General features: G+C 40.6%; 1 protein-coding gene across 7 annotated transcripts in view; it reads left to right on the top strand.

Annotated features, from left to right (window-relative positions):
• The first annotated feature begins 293 nt into the window (after positions 1-293).
• Positions 294-23,144, top strand: part of sgip1a (SH3GL interacting endocytic adaptor 1a) — a 49,251-nt gene continuing 26,400 nt past the window's right edge. For 4 of the 7 annotated variants that reach the window (XM_086116608.1, XM_086116607.1, XM_086116606.1 and 1 more), the window contains exons 1-7: positions 896-1,327; positions 18,021-18,084; positions 18,376-18,400; positions 18,622-18,642; positions 19,252-19,314; positions 19,452-19,521; positions 19,990-20,156. In XM_086116608.1, coding sequence (XP_085972734.1) covers positions 1,318-1,327; positions 18,021-18,084; positions 18,376-18,400; positions 18,622-18,642; positions 19,252-19,314; positions 19,452-19,521; positions 19,990-20,156 — 420 coding nt within the window. In that variant the 5' untranslated portion in view covers positions 896-1,317. Of the gene's footprint in view, positions 603-894; positions 1,328-18,020; positions 18,085-18,375; positions 18,401-18,621; positions 18,643-19,251; positions 19,315-19,451; positions 19,522-19,989; positions 20,157-23,144 lie in introns of those variants that run through there. The other 3 variants (XM_086116602.1, XM_086116604.1, XM_086116605.1) reach the window with 3 other exon arrangements.

Genomic DNA, 23,144 nt, shown 5'->3' with positions numbered 1-23,144 from the left:
CCGACAGGGACACCACAACTTGGCTCTTGACCACCACTCAAAAAGGCTTCGTGTCAGACACTGTACACGACAGGAACAAAAACAAAACGAATGATTGAAAAAAAGAGACTACTGGAATCATTTACTTTCCAGTCTATTTTCTTAATTTGCCGATTGTCCGTCGCCTCCCATTTCCTCCTCGCAGCAGTCGCTCTGCTTTTTTTTCAGTCGCTCTGCTATTTCCGTCAAAGCTTGGGATGTCATGACGTCACAGTCATGCGAATCAATCTGTATCCCAGTGCAGTAGGAAAACAAAGACAGCAATTGATGCAAGACAATTACGTGGCCGTGAAATGACGAACAGAGAAAGACAATGTAACAACAACGATATTCTGACCCGGGCGGGACACAGAAGCGGACGTGTTGGAGCAGCTGTAGACAACGTGCATCTGAGCATGGAGCAATTTTTCTCTGTTGTGTTGTGTGTACTTAGCAATGTGTGTGCGCACGCGCTCGAAATGTGGGTGGTTACTGACTTCCCAATAGCAGTCATTCTCTGCTTGTGAGCAAATAATTGACATTCTCCACTGGGCAGACACAGCACACCGCAGTGGCAAAATAAGGTAGGCTGGGGTGCAGCAGCAGCAATTTTATGCATGTGTTTACTTTGGACCTAATTTCTGTATTTACCCAGCGCGTGTGTGTTCACTTTTCTTACATTGCGCGTGCGGTCCTTGCGCTGCATTTCGTATTTTTTGTCAATTGCTATTTATCGAAAAGGAGAGCTTTCTTATGAGTCAGGTTGCAGGCCATGTGACTCCTCACAGGGCCGCGTTGATTGGCTGAGCCCGTGACGTCATCAATATGGTTCTGCCTCGACCCTCTTCCTTCCAAACAGTCATGCACCCACAAACCCTCTCTTCCCTCCCTCACACGCTTTCTCTCTTCTCTGCGTTTTCCCCTCCTCTAAGCATCCTCTGCTGAATGTATTAGTGCCACAGTAGCACCAAAGGCAGGCCACACCACAGCCGCTGCAGCATCCATGGATTAACGCCCCTTGCTCTTATTTGAAGCTAGTCCGACCCGACCGGGCCCCCACCTCCTCTCTCTCTATCTCGCTCTTTGTATGTTTCCCTTACTGGCTAGTTGACAGCCGACTGCTGGGGGTGTTATAGGCACACTGTTAGCCAGGGCGTTAGCCACGGACGGACACGGCCGTTCTGCTGCCCATTAATTCCGACGAAGCTCTCCAGTAACGAGAGTCTCTTCTTCTCTTCTCCCACATCTCCCGCTTTCGATTCAGAGTCCTTGGAGGTAGAGGAATGCAAATCTGCAACCATGATGGAAGGTAAATCGAAATATTTTTATTAATATGCTGCGCTCGTCCCTGATGCGATTCAGTGTAATCCCCCTTTTTTTGTCCTTGTGCTATGCGCAGCTTCTATTGGCAAGTGAATGTTGAGGATATTCAATTGTCATAAGATGTCTTGCTATTTTGAGCGCAAACATTCCAATGACTTGAATGCTGTTCTCGGGTGAAAAAAAGGCATAGACCCTGGGTGAAATAGGCATAAAGGTGACCATAATTGGACCGAGTGTACCTTTTGTAGTGGAGCGTATGTCTTTGTACACAACAACCCCTCCGTGCCTTTTCCACCTCCCTTCGTAAAGGATTATTTGGAGGTATTGTGCAGGAGGCTTATGTGCCCAGCTGGCGCTCTGTTGTTTAGAATCTCTGTCTGCATATACGTAGTCTTAATGTCTTTGCTGCCGTCCACGTTTGGATTGAGACATAAATCATTTGAAGCACTGTGAAGACAATAAAAAAAAAAAAGAACGATAGCTTTACGACTCCTGGATGACATAATTAGGCGGAAGGCCGCAGTTGGTAGACAAGTACCTCCACTCGTTATCCCTTCTGGTTCCAGTAGTTCTTCGTTGGATTTTATTCCTAATAACTAACATTGATTGAATGCGCCTGCTATTGGCTGTCAACCAGTGCAGGGTCCGATCGCCACTCGCCCAAAGTCATATGGGATAGGCTTCAGTACACCCACGACCCCGCAGGAGTAAGCGCCATCGAAAATCGATGGATGTTGGTTTTGTTTTCTGTTTTAGCTGTACAGTAAATTTCATTGGAACGTGGTTGTTGTGTTTCTGAAGCCTTATTAGTGCTGTCTTCACATCACATACAATATTTTATGAACTGATTCCTATTTTGTTCATTTAGTTTTCCAACATTATTATTTCTCTTCCTGAGTCTGTTAGTTTGAAGCGTGTTGTATGTTTCTGTGAAGATAATGTTTTGTTTGCTTACTAAAAACTTGTTTTACTAGAGTGTAAGGAAAAGTAGCTTTGAAATGTTGACAAAAATGGACCAATTCAGTCAGTGTTTAGTAATCACTCTACAAATGCTGAATCAACACATGCAGTTACATAAATACTGGACATTCATTTTTTTATGTTTTGTTATTGTATATAGCCTACTCCTTGTCTTAAACCAATTTTTAACATAATGAAGACCCACTTCACAAGGTGCTAAATGACACACCTTGCCGACATTCCACACCCCCCAAGCAGACAGCACACTTCTCTGGGAGTCAGACTTACACACTGACACCACATAGTCCATCTGTAAAATACGGAGTCAGACAGACATGCGGATATGTTAAGATGTGAGTGTGATGGCTCAGCAACCCTTAAATGATAATGGCATGCCTGCTGTCCATCAATTTTCTAGCACGGAGGACACGGAGGACACCCTCTACTGGTCTCTAGAAGATTATTGTAACTGAAATGGAATACCCAGAGAAAACCCACACAAGTGTGTGGATAACATGGAAACTCGACTTAGAGAAACACAAGACATTCAAACCTCCAACCTTAGAATTTTGAGGCAGATGTACTAATCACACGCTTCACGGTGCTGCTTGAATACACTTCAGTGTAATTACTTTTTACAATAGATAGGCAGATGTTGCATTTTTAATACAACAACAAAACTGACATAATTTTAAAAGTCTGATCCAGAATTGGGTCATGTAAAGTTCCAGTTCTCCTGCTCCTGTCTGTCTTTGACCAGCTGTTTCACAAGTCAGCCCAAGTGCTGGACAGCCGCATTGGAGAGAAAAAAAAACAGTCTACTTCTATTTACAACATGGCTAGCGCAGGCTTAGCATGGCCTGTGTGATTGCAGGATTATTCAAGTGTTAAAATTGGAAGCTAATCCCTGTTAGCTTTGCTTTTTAAAGCTTCATGCCAAGGCTTGAATGGGGAATACATGAGGTTGAAGACATCTAATGATTACTTTATGTTGGCTTCAAGGGATGGAAACAAGTGTTCAATAGCTATTGTCATTGCCTAACTCATTCTATATCAAGTTCTCAAAAATATTTGGTAAATACAATACTTGTTGCTAGTAACTATCCAACTGAACTTTAAATTTGAATATACCCTCAATACTGCAGAACAGAGTTAAAGAAGGACATCATGTTTATTATGAGTGCCCGGACGTAATAGTGTAAGTTTTTGTTTGCCTATTTTTTATATAAAACTAACTTCAATCTGTTCAGTTTTTATATCTGTCAGTTTAACATTTATAGTTACATTATTATATCCATACACTGTCAAGAAAAAAAGCTCTGAAATCCTTAATGTTTCTGGCCTACCGTGTTCAATTGACCCACAATTATTCAGAGGATCTCTGCAACTACCCTCTGGTTTCCTTGGCAACGGCCATGTGGCTGACTCATGAATGTTGTGGTAATGGGTTTAAGAAGAAACCAAGATCAACAAAATCCAGCATTATGTTGATCTCGGTACATTTTTTAAAAAATGTTAACATTTTTTTTTTATGTACAAAACATTCAGTAATCAGCCTGTCAGCTTTCATGAGGCTGAAACTAACATTGTTTCCACCGGATAGAAAACCTTAACCGTTGTCTGAACTGGTGGATCAGGTCAAACAAGTTTTCTACCTTGTGTTAAGTCACCTCATCCATTAAAGCAAAAAGAGCTGCTTACATCAGTCTTTTAACTGCTCATCTGTACTTATCTTTTATGTGAATGTTTATAAGCATTAGCATGCATACATTTCCTGACATCAATAAGTATTGTGAAAGGTTGAAAGATGTTATCCTTGGCCTTTTTCTGTTCATTGAAGGATATGCTGACTCTTGATCACATCACCAAACGTATGTTGGTCTGTGTTCACATGTGACCAAGAATGAGCCATTGAGGAAAGCTTATTGTTGAAATTGCAGCAGTGCAATAAGTCCACTAAGGTTGAGTGGTGGGCAATAAGTTGACAGAGGTCTGAAACTTTTTGTTAACAAAACAGACACACACTCAAGAAGGTAGACGGCAAAGGGGAAAATCAAAATGTTTGCTCTTGTTGGTGCTTGTTTTTGAATGTATGCAGTGGCAGTACATCCTTCCTGAATGCCATTTTGTTTTTAAAGCAGGCACACCCAGTCTCACTGACACACTTGCATAATCACTTGCAAGATTCAGGCCCAGAAAACAGACATGCTTGTGTAATTTTGTGGTAGCTGACAGTTTTATTCTCAAGTTACGTCAAACTACTTCCTTCAGTAGTAGTTTGACTACCAAGCTATGTAAGAATTTATAGCATTCAGAGTTTCATAGCGAAAAACGATTTTGGCTAGCGGTTCAGAGCGGTTTCAGCCACACGATTATGAAACGATCCAAGCACTTCATTGTGGTGTTTTAACGCACTAGCTGTGTCACTCTTGGGTTATTTTAGTAATTAGCATGTCTTGTAGCTTATTCACCACAATGAAGCTAGTGATTATGGTCTTATGTTCTCACCAGACACAGATAATTTCTTCGCTTCCTCATAGCTCCTTAGACATAGTAAAAGGAGCAACTCACGTTTTTAACCGATTGAGTGAGTAGCTGGCCGTGTTGAGTGGTTAATAAAGAAGGAGAGATATCGCCGCTCGTTCCTACCGACTGCTGTCAGGCTGCTGAATAAAAATAGTAACAATAATATTAATAATAATTAAATGATGTGAAAAACAACTCTAAATAGCACTGCGATTTATCCATTTTGTATTTATATTGCACTTAATTGAACGGTGTTTGTTTATTTTTTCTTCTTTCTTCTTTCTGCCTACATTCTTGCTGCTGGAGGCTGTAAATTTCCCCAGTGTGGGACAAATAAAGGATATCTTATCTTATAAAGTAAAAAAAAATTAAAGAGTTCAAGAATATCTGAAGGGGAGGGTCCTGCCCTACGATAGTGATATTTCTGCACTGAACATGCTACAAAAATGCCCCTGTGTCAGGTCTCCCACTGAGGTAGGCAAGTGATTTCCTTTTCACAAACTCAAGACTTCTCTTGTATCTACTTTATCTTTTTGTTTCGTTCATCATAGGGTCTGTTATTGCTTTTGCGAATAATGGCAATCATGTGTGGGTGCATTTGCGCACACGTGCGGAAACGGGTCGATCACAAGAGATTGGCTGTTTGAAAAGTAAGTCAAAAAAAGGTTGACCACAATGATTGCTGATTTTGATTCCATGTTGGATTCCCTTTCAAACAATACCTGTGATTGACCCAATAGTTCCTGAAATATAAAGGTTGAAAGGAAGGCAGTCATGCTCCTTTTTGCTAAACATTAAAATTCAATGGGCCATAGCTCCTGTTCCGATTGACCTGAAATTTGTGATTTAGTGGCGTGCCATCACAATACACAAGTACAACAAGTTTGATTAAAATCTAAATCTACTTGGTTAAACCCACTGAGTGATTTGGCATGGAATGTCTCTTTCGTTGTTTTTTTCTGTTAAGTGTTTGTTCAATTGTAAATCCGACAATACTGGTATCTCACTCATGCTCTGTAATGATGCTGCTTTTTAATATCTCTTCCTACATTTCACCCCAAAAATCTTTCGTACAATGGACTGTATTTTTACCAACAATAACTTAAACTGCTCTTACATAGTACCAAATGTCTTGCTTGTGTCATTTTTTAAAAGCATGAGTGTGACCAGGCACCCTATGTATTCGTAGTGTATGACTTTAGAGGAGGGCCCAATGCAAACAGATGTCAGTTTCAATCAGTAGAGGATACACCAGCACAGTGTTGCAAAAACACAGCCACAGGAAGAGATTATACTTGAGTTGATACGAGTTTGGTAGACAGATGCATGTGAGGAGGACAGATTTATAGTTGTCTACATGTGGCTAAACCCATTATTTTGAAGAACATGTTAATAGCTGTGTTTCATTTGCCCGTGGAAATGTGCAAATGCAAATTGCGTAATAACAGACAGAAATAGAATTTTCGAAAAACCTCTCAAATAATGCAAAAAAAAGAGGTGGTATTTGAGACATGTTGAAATGGACATGTATGGCAAAAGTGTAATGGAAACACATTTTTTGCATTTCCACTAGTCACGTGAGCCCCACCTGGTCACGTTCAAAGAGTGAGACCCAGTCCACCATCACTGCAGCAGCAACACACTCTCCAGCAACCCCAGCGACGCGCACTGGTTTTGACGGAGGATATTGTCACGGACCTGTGATGCCTGCCCGTGGGCCGTTCCCTGCCCAGGCAGCGTGACAGCTATTACCGTATTGGCCCCGAATAGAAGACGGTTTTTTTTGCATTGAAATAAGACTGAAAAAGTGGGGGTCGTCTTATATTCGGGGTCTGGACATTATACCCGTTCACGACGCTAGATGGCGCCAGATATCATTGAAGCAAATGCTGAACTTGACTCTCCAGCCAAAGCAAACCCCTGTCACGAAGAATAAAAATAAAAATAGCGGTAGCACGAAGAAGAAAAATAAATAGAGGTAAGAAAGAAAAGAAAAGAAAATTATAGAAGAGATAACAGAAAATGGAGAAACGTAGCGACAATCTGGAGAAAAGTGGGTCGAAGATCGGCCAGGTTAACCGGCAGCTGAAGAGAAGTGATGATGTAATTTACATTTCAAAAACCAGAAGCCATTCATTTACGAATGTGCTTGCACTTTAGTTTACATATTTAAATGTTCAGATATTAAGATTTGAATGAGGCAAAATGACATGCTTTTTCTCTCAAATTCATTGTTGGAATCATTTGTTTCAGATGTACTGTAATTATTTTCTGTATAAAAATTAATTTGGTGTTCAAAAAGTCTTTTTTCAAACTTGAGTCCCGAAAAAGAGGGGGTCGTCTTATAATCAGGGCCGTCTTACAGGTATATTCGGGCCAATACGGTATTTCACTGCTTTTTCCTGATGTTTTAGGTTTTTGCCATGGTATTGTTTCCTTTTTTGTGACCAAGTGAAAAAGGGCCTGCTAAAATGAATCAAAATGTCCGGACAGTGTTCAGCTGCTTTTTAATTCTTCTTCCAACGGCCTTGCTTGAATAGACCGCTCTCACTTTTACACCTCTTGTTATTAAATCCGCCGTACGAAAACAATTCAAAAATGAGCAAATTCAGCACAAAAATAAGCAGTCCACTTTCATGGAAGACTACTGAGACTGATAATATGTGGCATTGCGAATCAGAAATTCTGAGCAGTTGTACAATTGTACATTAAAAAAGGTATTTAAATGAATTATCAGTGATTAAAAATTATTATTGATTAATATAATAATCAAATAACCTTTGCCCTGTAATCCTCTTGATTTGAGAATAATAAGAATAAGAAAACCGTTATATTGTCTTTCAAATGGTTATCGTATGCAAATGACAAACCGCATCGATGTTTAACTTAAACTATATCACAGGCTCATTTTGACCTGTTTTAAGTGAGTGTAAAGTTTTTTTTTAATGGATTTTGATGGGATAGAACCTTTCATTTTTCATACTGGTCTGCGGGGGGAGATGGTCTGTCTTTTATCTTTCTTCCAACAGCTCTCAGATGGGTGACTCACTCACCCATCTGAATTCATTTGTACACAGCAGCTTTTCCTCAGTACAGTAGCCACACACATTTTCAGCAGTGAGGAAAAGTAAAAATGGAAACATGGGAGTAAAATTAATTATAAACTGCACCATAGTGTAACCAAATCTCACGACACATTCCCACAAGCCCCATTCTCACTCTAAAGCACTTATGAGGGACGGGCACGATCCACTTTTGTGTGTATTGAAAAAAAATCTCGGAAATGAATCTACTGTTGTTTTTTTTCTTTAAGCCATTATGCCAGGATGTGAGCAAATCGGTGATGATGAATAGATGATGACAATTAGGAAACGTAGAACGAGGTACCGGCTAAAAAGCATTGTTTGCTTGTGGTTAGAGCTTAACGATGGTGATTTTGTCAAGTGTACATTAAATTTAGCCACTTGTCATATTTGCATATAGTGCTGTCAGCATGCTCAGTCTCAACAAGAGGGAGAGATGGTCAATGTCAACTTAATTAACGTAATGTCGTTTTGTGCTGATGATGCATGCATCATTACTCATTTTAGTATTTATGCCCTAAAATGCATATGATATCATGGCGCAATTGCTGTGCGCTTCTTGTTTTCAATGGAGGAATGAGTTTATATGTGTTTCTAGTAAATATTTATGGTTGGATTCATTGGAGATTTACACGCTGTCCCGCTGCAATGATCCCACATGCTTTTCTGATTGGGGGAGGAGTGTTAGGGGGCTAGGCATCTCAAACATTTTTATGTGTAACCCGACACATGTAAATGAGTCACAGTGACCATGTTTCACAAATGAGGGTTTGGCATAAGTGGCACGGTGGTCGACTGGTTACCACGCCCATTGAGGTCAGGGGTTCGAATCCGGCCCCAGCCTTCCTATGTATGAAGTATGCATGTTCTCTCCATGCCTGGGTGGGTTTTCTCCGGGTACTCTTGTTTCCTCCCATATTCCACATATATGCTTGCTCGGTTGATTGAACGCTTTAAATTGTCCCGAGGTGTGATTGTAGCACGCGTGGTTGTCTGTGTGCTCTGCGATTGTCTAGCAACCAGTTCAGGGTGTTACCCGCCTGTTGCCCAGAGACAACTGGTATAGCCTCCAGCACGCCCGCGATCCTCGTGAGGATAAGTGGATCAGATAATGGATGGCTGGTTTTAGCATTTCCAAAAAGAGAATGGTCCCAGCTTTCCAGTATGATTATGCTAAGCTACTCATTACACCATTATTACTCATTATGTCATTACCATACAAATTGCTAGATAGATCCGACATTCCCCCTCAGAGGTGTGTGCCTGAGGATGGTAAACTAGGAGGTCAAAGTCACAAATTGCATCTGTGCGGATGGCAAGAACACAAAGGTCAATACATTGTGCTGCCTGTGGTTGGTATGACATGCCCGGAGGACCTCACCGGAGAGGCGTTGAGAAGGCATCGTAACCAGCTGCCCTCAACACCTTATCTGACTCCTGTTGATGGCTCAACTCTGAATCCCTCCCAGATGACCAAGCCTGTCACCCTATCTCAAAGGGAAATCCCTGACGCCCTATAGACAAAATTCATCGGCTGGCTGATTAATCGGTCAGGCCCTACATTCATTTTCTTGTTCATATCCTCTGGTTCAATTCGTGTCATCTTCTCAAAGATACACTTGATAGGGATATTAGGTCTCTACTGTTTCAAGTTTTCTCAAGAAATGAAGGGAATTTTGGACGTTAGAGTGGCAGCACACTCTAAAAAGCCATTTTTTTCTGTTACTACGAGAAATGGAACCCAGTACCAAAAACGGCCACAAAAACCTTACCCATAGCAGGATTTTTAAAAAAAGATCAATGTGACGAAACGTAGCAAGACACCCTCCCAATTTTAAAGTACAATTTTAAAAATAATTCTTTCGGTCTTTTAAATACATTAAGTTTAGACCTGATACTGGCTGTCAGTCTTTTGGTTCTTAATAAGTGCAGTGAATATATGTTTACTTCCTTTTTTGAGCCATGTTATCTGTGAAATTGAGAGAACTAAGAGAGACCACATTTTGGAAGTTGTTTCATCTGCTACCAGAGATAGAGGCAATCGTGATAGAAGTCTTTTATCAGCAAAATTAGGAGCTCCGCCACTCTTCAAATTTGCTATTTCATTTTGACAAATTTTGGGAAAGTATCTGCCAAACTAGGTTATACTGAAGATCCACGCCTGACATTTCAAATTTGGATGCTGTAAGTTACAGATATTGACTGTAGAAATGTTGAAGGCTACAAGTGAGGTCCTTTTCCAGATATTGCTGTTTAAAATTTGATTTTCAGAGTATGTTTAAAAAAAAAAAATCATACTCAGAAAATCAAAATTTTCGATTTAAACGACACTACATTCATTCATTTTCATTCATTCATTCATTCATTTTCCGAACCGCTCTATGCTCACTAGGGTCGCGGGGGGTGCTGGAGCCTATCCCAGCTGTCTTCGGGCAGTAGGCTGGGGACACCCTGAACCGGTTGCCAGCCAATCGCAGGGCACACAGAAACGCACAACCAGTCGCACTCACACCCACACCTAGGGACAATATAGAGTGTTCAATCAGCCTGCCATGCATGTTTTTGGAATGTGGGAGGAAACCGGAGGACCCGGAGAAAACCCACGCAAGCACGGGGAGAACATGCAAACTCCACACAGGAAGGCCAGAGCTGGAATTGAACCTCTGCACTGTGAAGTCGACGTGCTAACCACTCGACTACCGGGCCGCCCTTAACTACACTACTTTCAATGATATTCTCTATGAGAAAAATATTGAATTTATCTAGAAACCTAATCTTTTTTGTCTCTTTACTAGAATCGGTGGGACGCATTTGATAAAGTTGTATCCAATCCAATCCAATGAAGTGACACGAAATGACCCCACTGTGTTATTTCGTGTATTCTGAATTGTGTGTTGATTTGTAATTGCGATTGCAATGACAGTATATCCTTCTCAACAGATCACAAAATCACCACCCACCCTTTTTATTTTTATTTCTCTTCACCATTGTACAAAAGATATGATGCAGATCTTAGTTTGGAGGAATATTATCCACCCTTGCATTTATGGATCATATGTTATTGTACACCCCCACTGTTTGAGACCAAAGTATAAATCGTTGAATGAATCACTGCATCAAGAAAATGCAATAAATATTTTATGCAAGTAGCATAGTTGCTCTTTAAGAGGATATGTATAATTTCCCCGCTATGGTCCCTGTGGGACCATGCCAAGTATGCATTCATTATCATGATGACTCCGGGTGAAACTATAGAGTAGCTACTGGTTTAAGATATCCTTTGTTTGTCCCGCAATGGGGAAATTACAATCAGAATTCAGAAAGGAAAACGCTGGGTAGGGAGAGGGAAAAAAAAAAATAACTTTGTTGATCCCCAAGTCTAAAATGGCAAATCTAAACTGTGAAGCCGACGCAAGCTATGAAGACATTTTCACTCCTGTCATAGGTACTTTATCAGCAAGTCACGAAGTAGCAGATCCGTGTATGCAGCAATATAAATACCACCCCTGCTACTGTAGTTATAGCTTCCCCAAACAATCAATAACCAAATGCAGTGCTTGCCATATTCCCTCAGAAGGAGCCAAAACGCCCGCAAGTGACCAGTGAAAACTGTCCTAAAAGATGCAAAACACAGATGGAGTTGGACGGATACTTGGATCATGCTTCTTCTTCAGTAGCTGTAGCTACGGATGGCCGCTGGACACGGAATCCACATTGATGAAGCAGCCAGATATCTGTAAATGTACAATGTGCACCGCTTGTCTTTCTCAGCCGGCATCAGCAAAAAGGCGTCACAAAGACACCACAAAAAATTATCAACTCGAGCTACCACATGTCACGTCAACGCCTCCAAACGACATTTGCCGATGTTATTTCAAGACCACAGACGGAAATTGGACTGTATCAAGCCAATCAGACATGGTTGTGGTAGTTTCATAGTGTGCTCTGTGTATGGCTGAAATGGAAATGGTACCTTTTGTATTTATTCATTCTGTAGTGTTTCAGGCAATATTATATGTTCATATGTAGCCAAATTATTGAGAACTCATTTGACAGTGCTTCAGAGTCCAAATGGACAATGACCCGAAGCACACTGCGAATGCAACCAAAGAGGGGTTTTTGTTTTGTTTTGTTTTTGGGAGTGTGGAATGTATGCAATGGCCAAGTCAGTCACCTGATCCAAGTCCAATTGAACATACACTTCAATTGTTGAAGACATAACTGAAGAGACAAAGCCTCAAGAACAAGCAAGAACAAAACTTGCTACGGTCTTGTTATCTGTGTTGTCCCACATGCCACACACATTATGATTGAGTTAGGTTTGTTTTTATGTTTGACCAGGACTTAACTGTTGGCTTAGGCGAGGCAATTCAACGTCCTCTACTGCCTAATGCAGAAATTGTCACTGGCCACAATGCAGTTGCAAAACAAACAAAACAGTAAATATGGTGTGGACCACCATTTTTCTTCTTTGCTTTCGTTCACAACTTGGCGGGAAGCTGGATGCATGATTTTCACTTTCCCTTTTGTCATACAACTCAACATAACAAAACAAATACAAAACAATTGAAGCAAATGTACATTTTGGTGATCCTTTAATATTTTTGCTGACAGTTTATAGATTAGTTGTTGGACTTCTTTTAAAAAAAGCGAATTTCATTTATTAATCCACTTTAACTACAATGACTTGAATAAAAACCGCAAGGGCACATGGATGGCTGCATCACGCATTTCCAAATATCTCTTGGTCATCTCCACAGAAACAGTCATGAGGCTGTTAGATGGTTTCCGGCACTGGCCCACTTTCCTTAACAGTGGATGATGATGCGCAATGAAACAGCTCTATTTTCTCCCCAAAATTGCATCTGCGCAAAAAAATAAAAAATAAAACTGGCATAGACTGCGGATGTTTCTTTACATATTTATCAACACTAACTGCATTCTTCCTGCAAGTTGACATCTTGCAGTGTAGCCACCTGGACAGTACAGCCAGGGCTTATTTTTTGCATAAAAAAAGAGTTTCTTAGTCTTGAACGTGAACAGAAGCATTCAGTGGCCTTAATTATTCGTACGAGATGTGTTTCATGAGGATTGAAATCAAGAATGTGCCCTCATTAATTATACATCTCTGCCTCTGCATTGTTGAGGAGAGCAGGACACTGCACTTGCACACACGCCCACACACAGTCACACACATGCACTCACCTGACCTAAGAAGCCTGTTGGTATCTTTGCTTTGTCAGTTGTGGTGCTCCAAGCATTCGCATTAGTATGTACAAGCAGCAGAAGTACAGTAGAAATTCTTGTTTTGAAGGTGTTCCCGGCAGCGTGTGGTGGCGTGGCAGCTGTCTGGACTCATTGTTGGGGCCACTTTGTCTTTCCGTCACAAACTGTTGCCACCGATATGAACACAACGTCATCCCAAAATCACGTTCAAATGCTAAATAAGGATGCAAAAAAATAAAAATAAAAAAACAAATTAGGTTGACAGTCAGCAAAGTGTCTTTTGGCAGAGAGATGCTCTCATATGACGTCATCTCATGGCGTTGTCTCCTCTCCCCTCCTTTGCAAAATAATAAATGGAAACAAGAATAAGTTGTATGTTTGTTTTGCGCATATTCACTGAATAAAAAAAAATTGAAACATTTGTATGAAAGCCCCATTTTTATATTACATACAGTATAACCCCACTCGCCTTTTATTAAGAGCGGCTGGACGCAGGCCCACAGCCGGAATCGAGAAAAAGCCCAGGAAGGGGTTACCTGTTGGCACCCGCACCCCATCTGCTGCTAACAATAACATGAAATTTTCCATGGCACACTTGGAACACAGCAGAACATGATGCACACTAGCGTAATGATGTCACCCACTCAAACAGGCTGTCACGCATGCTAAAAATACGCTTCCAGGTTTTAAGGGAGCAAGACCCAACCGCATGTGCAGCCACCAGCCGCCAAGGGAAGATGGACTTTTCGGCGCTTACGCAGTAGCATACATTGCGTCTCGGTATGTTTTGGTGAAGACTGTTCTCGATAAAGAAGTGGCAATTGCGCCGAATCGCTACAGATGAACCAAGGGCACTTATTTTACAGGTAAGGGCAACTCATGCTCTTCCTTGGTTGCATCAGCTTGTCCTCCGTTTTGGCTCCCATCCCAAAGAAATCAAGAAAAATGAGAGGATAAACGGTGGCGCGGTGAATGAGTGGTTAGCGCGTCAACCTCACTGTGCAGAGGTACCGGGTTCGATTCCAGCTCCGGCCTTCCAGTGTGGAGTTTGCATGTTCTCCCCTTGCCTGCGTGGTTTTTCTTTGGGTACTCCGGTTTCCTACCACATTCCAAAAACATGCGTGGCAGGCTGATTGAACACTCAAAAATTGTCCCGAGGTGTGAGTGCGGATGGTTGTTCGTCTCTCTGTGTGCCCTTTGAATGGCTGGAGACCAGTTCAGGGTGTATCCCACCTATTGCCCATAGACAGCTGGGATAGGCTCAAGCACGCATTGTGTAAACAAATAATGTGAGGATAAAGCGGTTCAGAAAAATGGAAGTTTTACTCTGTATCTCAACATTTCAGTATTAAATTGATCTCAGTCTTTGCACTTTTTAAAAACATATCTTCCAACATCCATCCATGCATACATTTTTCCAATGGCTTATCTTGATGAGAACGGTGGGCATGCTGGAGCCAATGCCAGTTGGCTTCGGGCACTTGGCAGGGTATACCCCGAACTGGTTGCCAGCCATTCTACAGTATCTGCCAACCTATTTAATGTATTTAAAACACACACACACTCACCACGTCACATTTTTGGGTATGATTTTCATTCCTTTCAATGCATTTGAGTGTAATCATTACTTTTATAAATGTTTAATCTCCCATATTCATGCACAATTTGAACTGTGCATTATGTTGCAGCGGCTTACAATAATAAATACAAGCGTGTGTTTCGGGGGAAAAAAAAACTACCGCATTTTTAAGAACACTTAGGCCCACTATGATATTGTATGTTGATGTTGGTCCTCATGGTGGGACTTGTAGAGCGACATTTTTTTCTGTGGTACTTACTGAAAAAGAACCCTTGCCTCAGAAGAATCACTGATGAAACAAGAGAAGATAATTTAAGGTCTGTATACGGGGAGTTCCCCTTATGTTTGCCACATGCAATTTTATTCAAATACATGTAATAATAATAAATCAGTTTTGTCATGATTACTGCAATACAGTATTACATCCAGCGGCAGAATGCCACACTACTATCGTGGAGACAACAATGTAATTACCCAATTATAACACCATAACATGTATATTTAAGTTTGGAAATGTAGTTCGATATCTGCCTTAATTCATCTTCTGTTTTTGAAAACCAATTTACTGCTTCTCAATAGGAAACTACAAAATTACATTAGCACTTTTGCCTGCATCCTTCTGAGCGGAAGTTATTATGTCATTATACAATGCATTACTCTCTGTTAAATTGCATGACATTGATTCACCACATTAGTTCAAATTAACTTTTGTGCAGTGAGATTTAGCTCTGCCCCTTGCAATTACGTTCACTCTATCTGTACGTATGTTGTTTGCATATAGAAGTATCAGAAACTGAAATATTTGTTTTATGAAAATTTAAGATGCTTTATGATGCTTACTGTTGAGATTAAGTTGTTACTGAAAATCTGAGTATTATTTGATTGATTTTGTTAACCGCCAATATTCTTCAGCTAAAGTCTTTCCCACAAACTCGGTCACAGTGAATCATTGCCTTCCATCTCTTCCGACCCTTTGCATCTTCTACTTTAGCTCAAGCTATCTACAAGTCTTTCCTCACCACATTTCATAAATCTCCTCTTTAGTCATATTTGTCTTCAACCTAGCAGCTCTCTTTCAGGCATCCTTCTATCCCCATATATCTTATCTCAACACATTTTGGCTCTAAAACTATGCACTATATTAAAAGTGTTGTTTATTTGTCTAAAGGTTCAAATGCAATATCACCTTTTGACTAATTTGACAAGTCTTTATTACATGCACGGATTAACTGGTGGTGAACTTGAGTGCAAGACAGATCAAGAACAGGACGTTGGCATTGTGTTACTTGGTGTTTATGTCTGAGTGTGTGCTGCAGTACTTGATTGCTCTAGGGTAGCATTAGGTTCCTTCCATGCACACTCACAGTGTACATGCATATGTGGAGTTGAGAGAATGCGTGAGGTGGGATCAGTTGGTCAGCTGATATTCGGCCGTTGTTAGTTGAGGACGAAGAAGAATGAGAGTCAAAGTGGCAAAAAGAGGGAGGGCGACACCTGGGCTTTCGTCTGGGGTGAGAGTGTGCCTGGGGTATTGATGCCAATGCATCTTAACAATATTGGGGGATACACTCAAGATATATTGAGATTTAAGTTTTAAAAAAAAAGGAGACAGAATATTATTTTGTAGTCCACGAATTTTGTTTGATTAAAATGGAACAGAGGACAATTGGCAAACATAATGCAATGAAATAACACGAGAATTGTGGGTTTTTTAAATTGTGATTGTTCCGTACTGAGGGACAGTCTTTAGATATATGGTGCTGTTTTTGCCAGCTAAAAACACTTTCAAATCTATTTAACCAAGGAATAGACTGGATTTGTGGTGCAAAATCTCAGAAGTGTAATCCATATCATTTTTTCATAGAAAGTTAAAGTGATAAAGCCACAGATTTGTTTGCATTATTATTGAAATCTGATACTAACTTCAGGCCGTATCTCACTGAGCAGCGACGTGTGTGCGCGCACGTCGCAATGTTGTTGTCTTTCGTCAGGGTTGTTCAAGCTGAAATAGGACTCCCAACTTGCACTTGGACTCCTCGCTATTTTTTGAGACTGGCAACTTGACTAAGAACTGTGACTTGACTCAGACTTTTCTTTTGGTCACTTTTGAACATAACAGGTTTCTATGATGTGCGTGCGTGTGCAGCTCAGGTGCTAGGTCATAAATTGCCCCACTCTCTCAGTCTCTGTCTCTCCCACCATACCTCATCTGAATTGTCGAGGGGTCCTCATGTGTGCTGTGTTTGCCAAGGTGTCTTTATTTGTGGTGTGGGGTTTTTAAAGAGTGAGATTCTTTGGATTTGTATTCACATTTTTGTGACTTTTGAAGTTGGCTCTATTTTAAAAACGTACTTGAAACAGTCTAATTTTAATCTTCCTTAATGTATTCATTCCACTTTCTTAAGCCATCTAAACTCTTTATTGCATTGATTCTTCTAATACTAATTGATTTTTTAATTGCAACAACCTTGAGCATCACAAGGATGTGATACCTGTACTCTGACCATGAACACATGCTATAAGTAGTTCTGAGAAAGTGTTTGCCTTCAGTAGAGTGCAAACTGTCAATAGTACCAATCATTAAATGTCAGTCTTAGTCAAGTCAAGTCAAGTCAAGTCAACAGTATTTATAGAGCACTTTCAAACAGCCATCGCTGCATACAAAGTGCTGTACATGGAGCAATTTAACATGCACAATAAACAGTAAGACAAATCGGTAATAAAGGCGGTAGAAAGCACCAAACAGTAAAACCAAGAACAAATCTAAGTCATGCTGAGTCGAATGCCAAAGAATACAAGTGAGTTTTGAGGAGGGTTTTGAAGATGGGCAGCGAGGAGGCTTGCCGAATGTTTAGTGGGAGGTCATTCCAGAGAGAGGGACCAGCAACAGAAAAGGCTCGATCCCCTCTGAGCCTCAGTTTAGTTCTTGGTACTTCTAATAAAGTCTGGTCCACAGACCTGAGGCGCCGGGCAGGTGTGTAGGGGCGGATGAGCTCAGAGAGGTAAGGTGGCGCGAGATTATTCAGAGATTTGAAAACAAATAAGAGGATCTTGAAAATAACTCTAAAATGAATGGGGAGCCAGTGAAGGGATGCCAGAGTAGGAGTTATGTGCTCCCTCTTACGAGTACCAGTCAAGAGGCGAGCGGCGGCATTCTGGACCAGCTGAAGGCGCTTAATGGAGGACTGGCTGACTCCAAAGTAAAGGGCATTGCAGTAATCGAGCCGGGATGTGACAAAGGCATGAATTACCATCTCAAAGTGTTCATGCATCTACTCCACCCAATGCTTCTTCTTCCTTCCCAGGATTGAAAAAACGTACCAGGAAGGCCTTTGGGATACGGAAGAAAGAGAAAGACAATGACTCAACGTAAGTTGTCGTCTTCGTTTCAGGTTGTACTTTGTGATCCCAAACCAGATGATGTTAGTTGAAGTATGTATGTAGTGTAGTAGTGTATTGTGTGTCCACAAAAGACATGTTGGACCAATGTTGGGTAATGTTAGTTTCCTTCCAAAATAGATTCCATTTTTTTCTTTCAAATGACACAGGAAAAGTTTGTCTTAATAGGGTCTAGACTTTGCTTTTGTGTTACTAGGTTATTTAAAGTATGTTTGAGACAAACTAAATTGTCTTTCTCCTCTCATCTTTCATTTCCTATAGGGGGTCCCCAGACAGAGAGGGGGGTGTAAGTACACTTACATTTAGTACACATGAAAGTACATCCATCAATGCTTTTATTTAGAAATTGCGGTTGTGACATGATGTCATAAAACTGTTGCTTTTTTTGTTGTTGTTGGTTTGTTTTGAGAAACGTTATGAATTTTAGTATTGGTATATAGTAGTTACTTGAGTTGGCATTAAAATACATGTATTAAATTGTTTTGTTTTGTCCTTTTTACTTGCCAGGATCCTGAAGAGGTTGAATCGGTACTGAATTCAGTGAATTTGTAGTTCTCAAAAGTAGACGAGCCTGTAGAGTAGAGCAGAATACTGCATGGATTCTTAAAGGCCATATCTCACCGAGTGGCGATGCTTTATAAGTGTTTGCGCAAGAGCGAGTGTTCTTTTTTTCATCAGGTTTCGTTCAAGGTAGCAAGTTTCACAAACTGTTTTTCTTGTCTCGAAGACATTTTGAACATGTCCAAAATTTGATGGTGATAAGAAAAACTCTGCCAATGTCTGTCGAATGTCTTTGCAACCTTGAATGAACCCTGAAGAAAATCCATCACTCACAAAGCTTCGTCTCTCAGTGACATACAGGCTTTAGTTTTGAATATCTTCGCCATTAAAAAACTCTGCGGTAGCAAATAACACATTATTGTTGCTATTGCTGATGCTGCTGTTAGTCCAAAATTAGAAATCTCACTGGGATGTGGTTTATTTTCATTCTAGCAATACAAAATAGAAACAATTAGTTTTCCCCTAAATATTGCTGAGGCAATGTTAGCATTCGTCAAATATCACTCGTGAGGAATGATTACATACTTGTAGCTTCATTGTCTGATGAGGCCTGTGATTTTTTTCTTCTCTTCTCAGTCTCAGAGGAGGACCAATGGAGCCACAAATGGATTCTACGGAGAAATTGACTGGGAAAGATATGTAAGAACCTCGTTTAGCAAATTTGACATGTGGGAACCTAATGTATAGCCAGATTAATTTAAAAGTACTCAGAAGTGCCAAAGATATAATTTATATTTCCCAGTAATGGAGCTTTCCATTGATTCATTGTGTTTCAGAATTCTCCTGAGGTAGATGAAGAGGGTTATAGCATCAGACCTGAAGATGAGGCAGACCAGGCAAATATCCTCAAACAATGCTTTTTCTTTGTGGATGAATAACATTCACCCACCTGTTTGGTCCATGCAGTTTGCAGGTGTCTATTTGTTCATGAAATAGCTTTGGGACGAGTGCAATGTTTTCCACACATATGCGCATCACAGTGCCTGTACTAATTCCATGCACATGTCCCATTGCCTTTAGCAATGCATACCAAAACAATTGTGAATCTGCTGCTCTAACATTTCACAAAGGTGATCACATTCTGCACTGGAATTTGTGTTATACCCTTTTTTTTTGTCAAGCAGACCAGAAAATTGTTCTACTCTCTACTAATTACACCGCTTTGCTTTTCATTCAAAAATACATCATGAAGATCGACAAATTCCATGAGGGATGCAGAGCGAATTAAAAAGACAATATTGATTTTCGGTTTTTGATCGTTGAACAGATACAAGATTTGAACACTTTTCCTTGACACTTCTCTCCCACATATCCCCAAGTCCCATTTCTTCTCTTCTGATGAGTCGGAAGAAGAGGAAGACCACAGGAAAAAGTTCAAAATTAAAATTAAGCCCCTCCCAGCTGATCAAGTTGTGGCAGTGCCCTCGGTTGAGGAGCTCAAAGCCTCCATAGGCAACATTGCTCTTTCCCCTTCGCCTCTGGTGAGTAACTTGGCCAACATTTTTGATTCTCATGAACAGTGTACCAGCCCTCGTAATGAGCATTACTCCTGTTCTTCACATTTTCACCCGCTTTAATCCTGCTCTATTGTGCTAGGCACGGGCAACTGGTGGGCCGTATGCATCCCAGACACTTTCTCAATGTGGCCCGCGGGGCAAGAAATGGCATGTGAATGATGTCCAACTTGTAACAATTCAAATCAGACGGTAGTAATCAAATCGTAGATAGTGGTGCAATGATCGACAAGGTTTTCAGTTGCCACCCCATTGCTGGTCAGCAATGTGGGAGGGAGTTGTCCCCTCTGTGGGGTGGCGTCAATGTGTGTCAGCCGTGTGGCAAAAGTTGATTGATCAGACAGGGTAGCATTGTGTGGATGTGAGTGTGTGTGAATAATAATGATACATAGTTGGTGTTTATTTTGGTCTTACATTTCCATCGCTAATGCAAACAATGAAAAAAAAAAAATTATAGATAATTATAAGGACTATAGACAAGGGTCTATAGTCCTACCGTCTACGTGCTGCGCAGGTTCTCATGCGTGCTGAAAATATTATATTGCCCTTCCACTCATGAACACAAAACTGTTTCCTTCTGTCACTCCACCCTCACAGCAGAGAACAAAGAACAAATTCCCCAGTGACAACGCATTATTTCTCCTAGATGAGCTGGTGACTTTTTCATTTGTAGACAGCCTCTTGAGCAGCTTAAAAAACTAAATGTGAAGTCTAAGAGGCCAAAATCTCGAAGAGAATCTCTACAAGACACCTGCTCATGTAAACCATGCAAATTATAAATCTGTAAATACTAGCAAAGGCAAACAATAATAGTCAAGAGTGTGGCATTTTTAGACATCCCCATTCCTTTTCTAGTTATGAAGACACCATGACTTTAAAATGACTTGTACAGTATTCTTTTTCCTTCACAGTAACCCGGCCTTCTGTAACTCTAGTGGCTGCACAGTTTAAGCCCAAGAACCTTTGGACACATAAGACACACTATAATGTACTTCTACCTTAATTTAGTGCATATGCGGGTAGCTTTTGAAAGTACCAATTATTATACGTTTTTTCATTTGGCACAAGCATGTTCCAACCAGAAACCTTTTGCAGATGAATTTTATGTTGTTCGATATATTTAATGAGGAAAGAGCTGCAGCTATACAGGTATTAAGTTATTCAATGTCAATGCAGCTAAAGAACACCACCAGGCTTCCCGTTTTGTCGATGTTTCTTTGGATGTGTTGTAACTGGGGAAAGTAAATTCCCTGTGTGTTTTACATACGTGGCCAATAAATTTGATTCTGATTCTGATTGCTATATACCACATCTCAGTAATTAATTGTCATGGTAAAAAGTGCTCAAATTGCCATTGCCAGTAAGGTAAATAATACTCTTAAAAACTGGCTATATTATTCCCGTATTTTCCGCACTTTAAGTTTAGAATTGTAAGGCGCATCTTCACTGAATGGCCTATTTCCAAACTGCTTTCATATATAAGGTGCACCCCATTATAAGGTGCATAGAATAGAAGCTACGATAGTCGCTGCAGTTGCGTTTTGCATCCACTAGATGTACGCTAAAGGAAATACAATACAATACAGCTTTATTTATATGGAGCTTTTACAACCGCTGCAGCTATAACAAAGCGCTTTACAGAACATTTAAAATACTGTTCAAGAAATCAGAATACTGATCCATATATTGCACATACAGCACATTTGACAATAAAGTTGTTCTTGATACTTGATATATAAAGTGCATCGGATTATATGGCGCACTGTCGGCTTTTGAAAAATTCAATGCTTATCGGTGTGCCTTATAGTGTGAAAAATACAGTAATTCAACAACAAATAGGCTACAATCTGACACGAACCCTGTAGCACAACTTAAACCTCAATTGAGCAGATCCAGGACATTTACCTTCTCAGTTTTAATCCTTGACTAAAATGCAAATCCCGTGCCCCGAAATGAGTTTAGAACACTTCCTTTCTTCTAAATATTGTAGTCTTAATTTAGATGTGACGTTCACACAACATTGGTAGAGATCCCAGTGACCTCACCACTCTCCCGTTTATGTAGCATCTGTCACACAAAGCATTTCCGCCACACCAACACCCATATGGTGATGACACGCTGCTAAAACAGCACAGTGCAAAAAGTATTTGCTTAGTTGATGAGGGCCAAAATTAAGAGTCGGAGTTGGGACACGAGTGTCCTCCCACTATAAAGCAGTAAGGGGTAGCTTGGGTAGCCACCCTGAATAATTCAGTAAGGAAAGTGGGCACACAGAACGTGTGCGTCAGTCAGCTGTTTTAGGTTGCCATCGTCACATGAGCTCTGGATCTCAATAATTCATGTGGGCCTCTGGGTTCAACCAATATGACTGTCGCTATGTTGAACAGATCAGGTGTGAATGGCTTTTTATGCTGACAGTCATTGTGGGCATTTGTGCAGGAGGCACCTGTCGTGGCATGAGGAGCTAAAGTAAGCTATACATTCGGCTCAAGTTTTGCTACATTTACGTCTTTTAAAGCAGGGGTCACCAACCTTTTTTGCCTCACGGACTGGTTTATGTCAGACAATATTTTCAGGGACCGGCATTTAAGGTGTGTCGGAAATAATACAACAAAATAATAAGATATGAGCTGCATGAAAACTGTGGCGTTTTCGAAATATAATAACAATAAACACAAGGAGCGTATAATCTGGCCGCAACACTCTGATCGATGGTAATATTTAATGCATTCAAAATACGATACAATGCAAATTCAAAGTGCATGAAAATGACGACTCACCACAGCTCCGAGCTTGATTTTCTGCATCCAGACGGTCCCATCTCGTGGTAATAGGAGACAATGACACCTCAAGTGTGTGTTTTATATCCAGTCTACGTCGTAATTTTGTTTTAGTCGCCGTTGCTGCAGAAACCCCCCGCCTCACACAGGTAGCATGTCGGAAATGGCAACAGTG

The sequence above is a fragment of the Hippocampus guttulatus genome, chromosome 7 (genome assembly GCF_054856545.1).
Source record: "Hippocampus guttulatus isolate MCC_2025c chromosome 7, RoL_Hgut_1.0, whole genome shotgun sequence".
Classification (NCBI taxonomy): Eukaryota; Metazoa; Chordata; class Actinopteri; order Syngnathiformes; family Syngnathidae; genus Hippocampus; species Hippocampus guttulatus.
The sequence above is the reverse complement of the archived record's forward strand: the minus strand, read 5'-3'. Positions and strand labels throughout refer to the sequence as shown.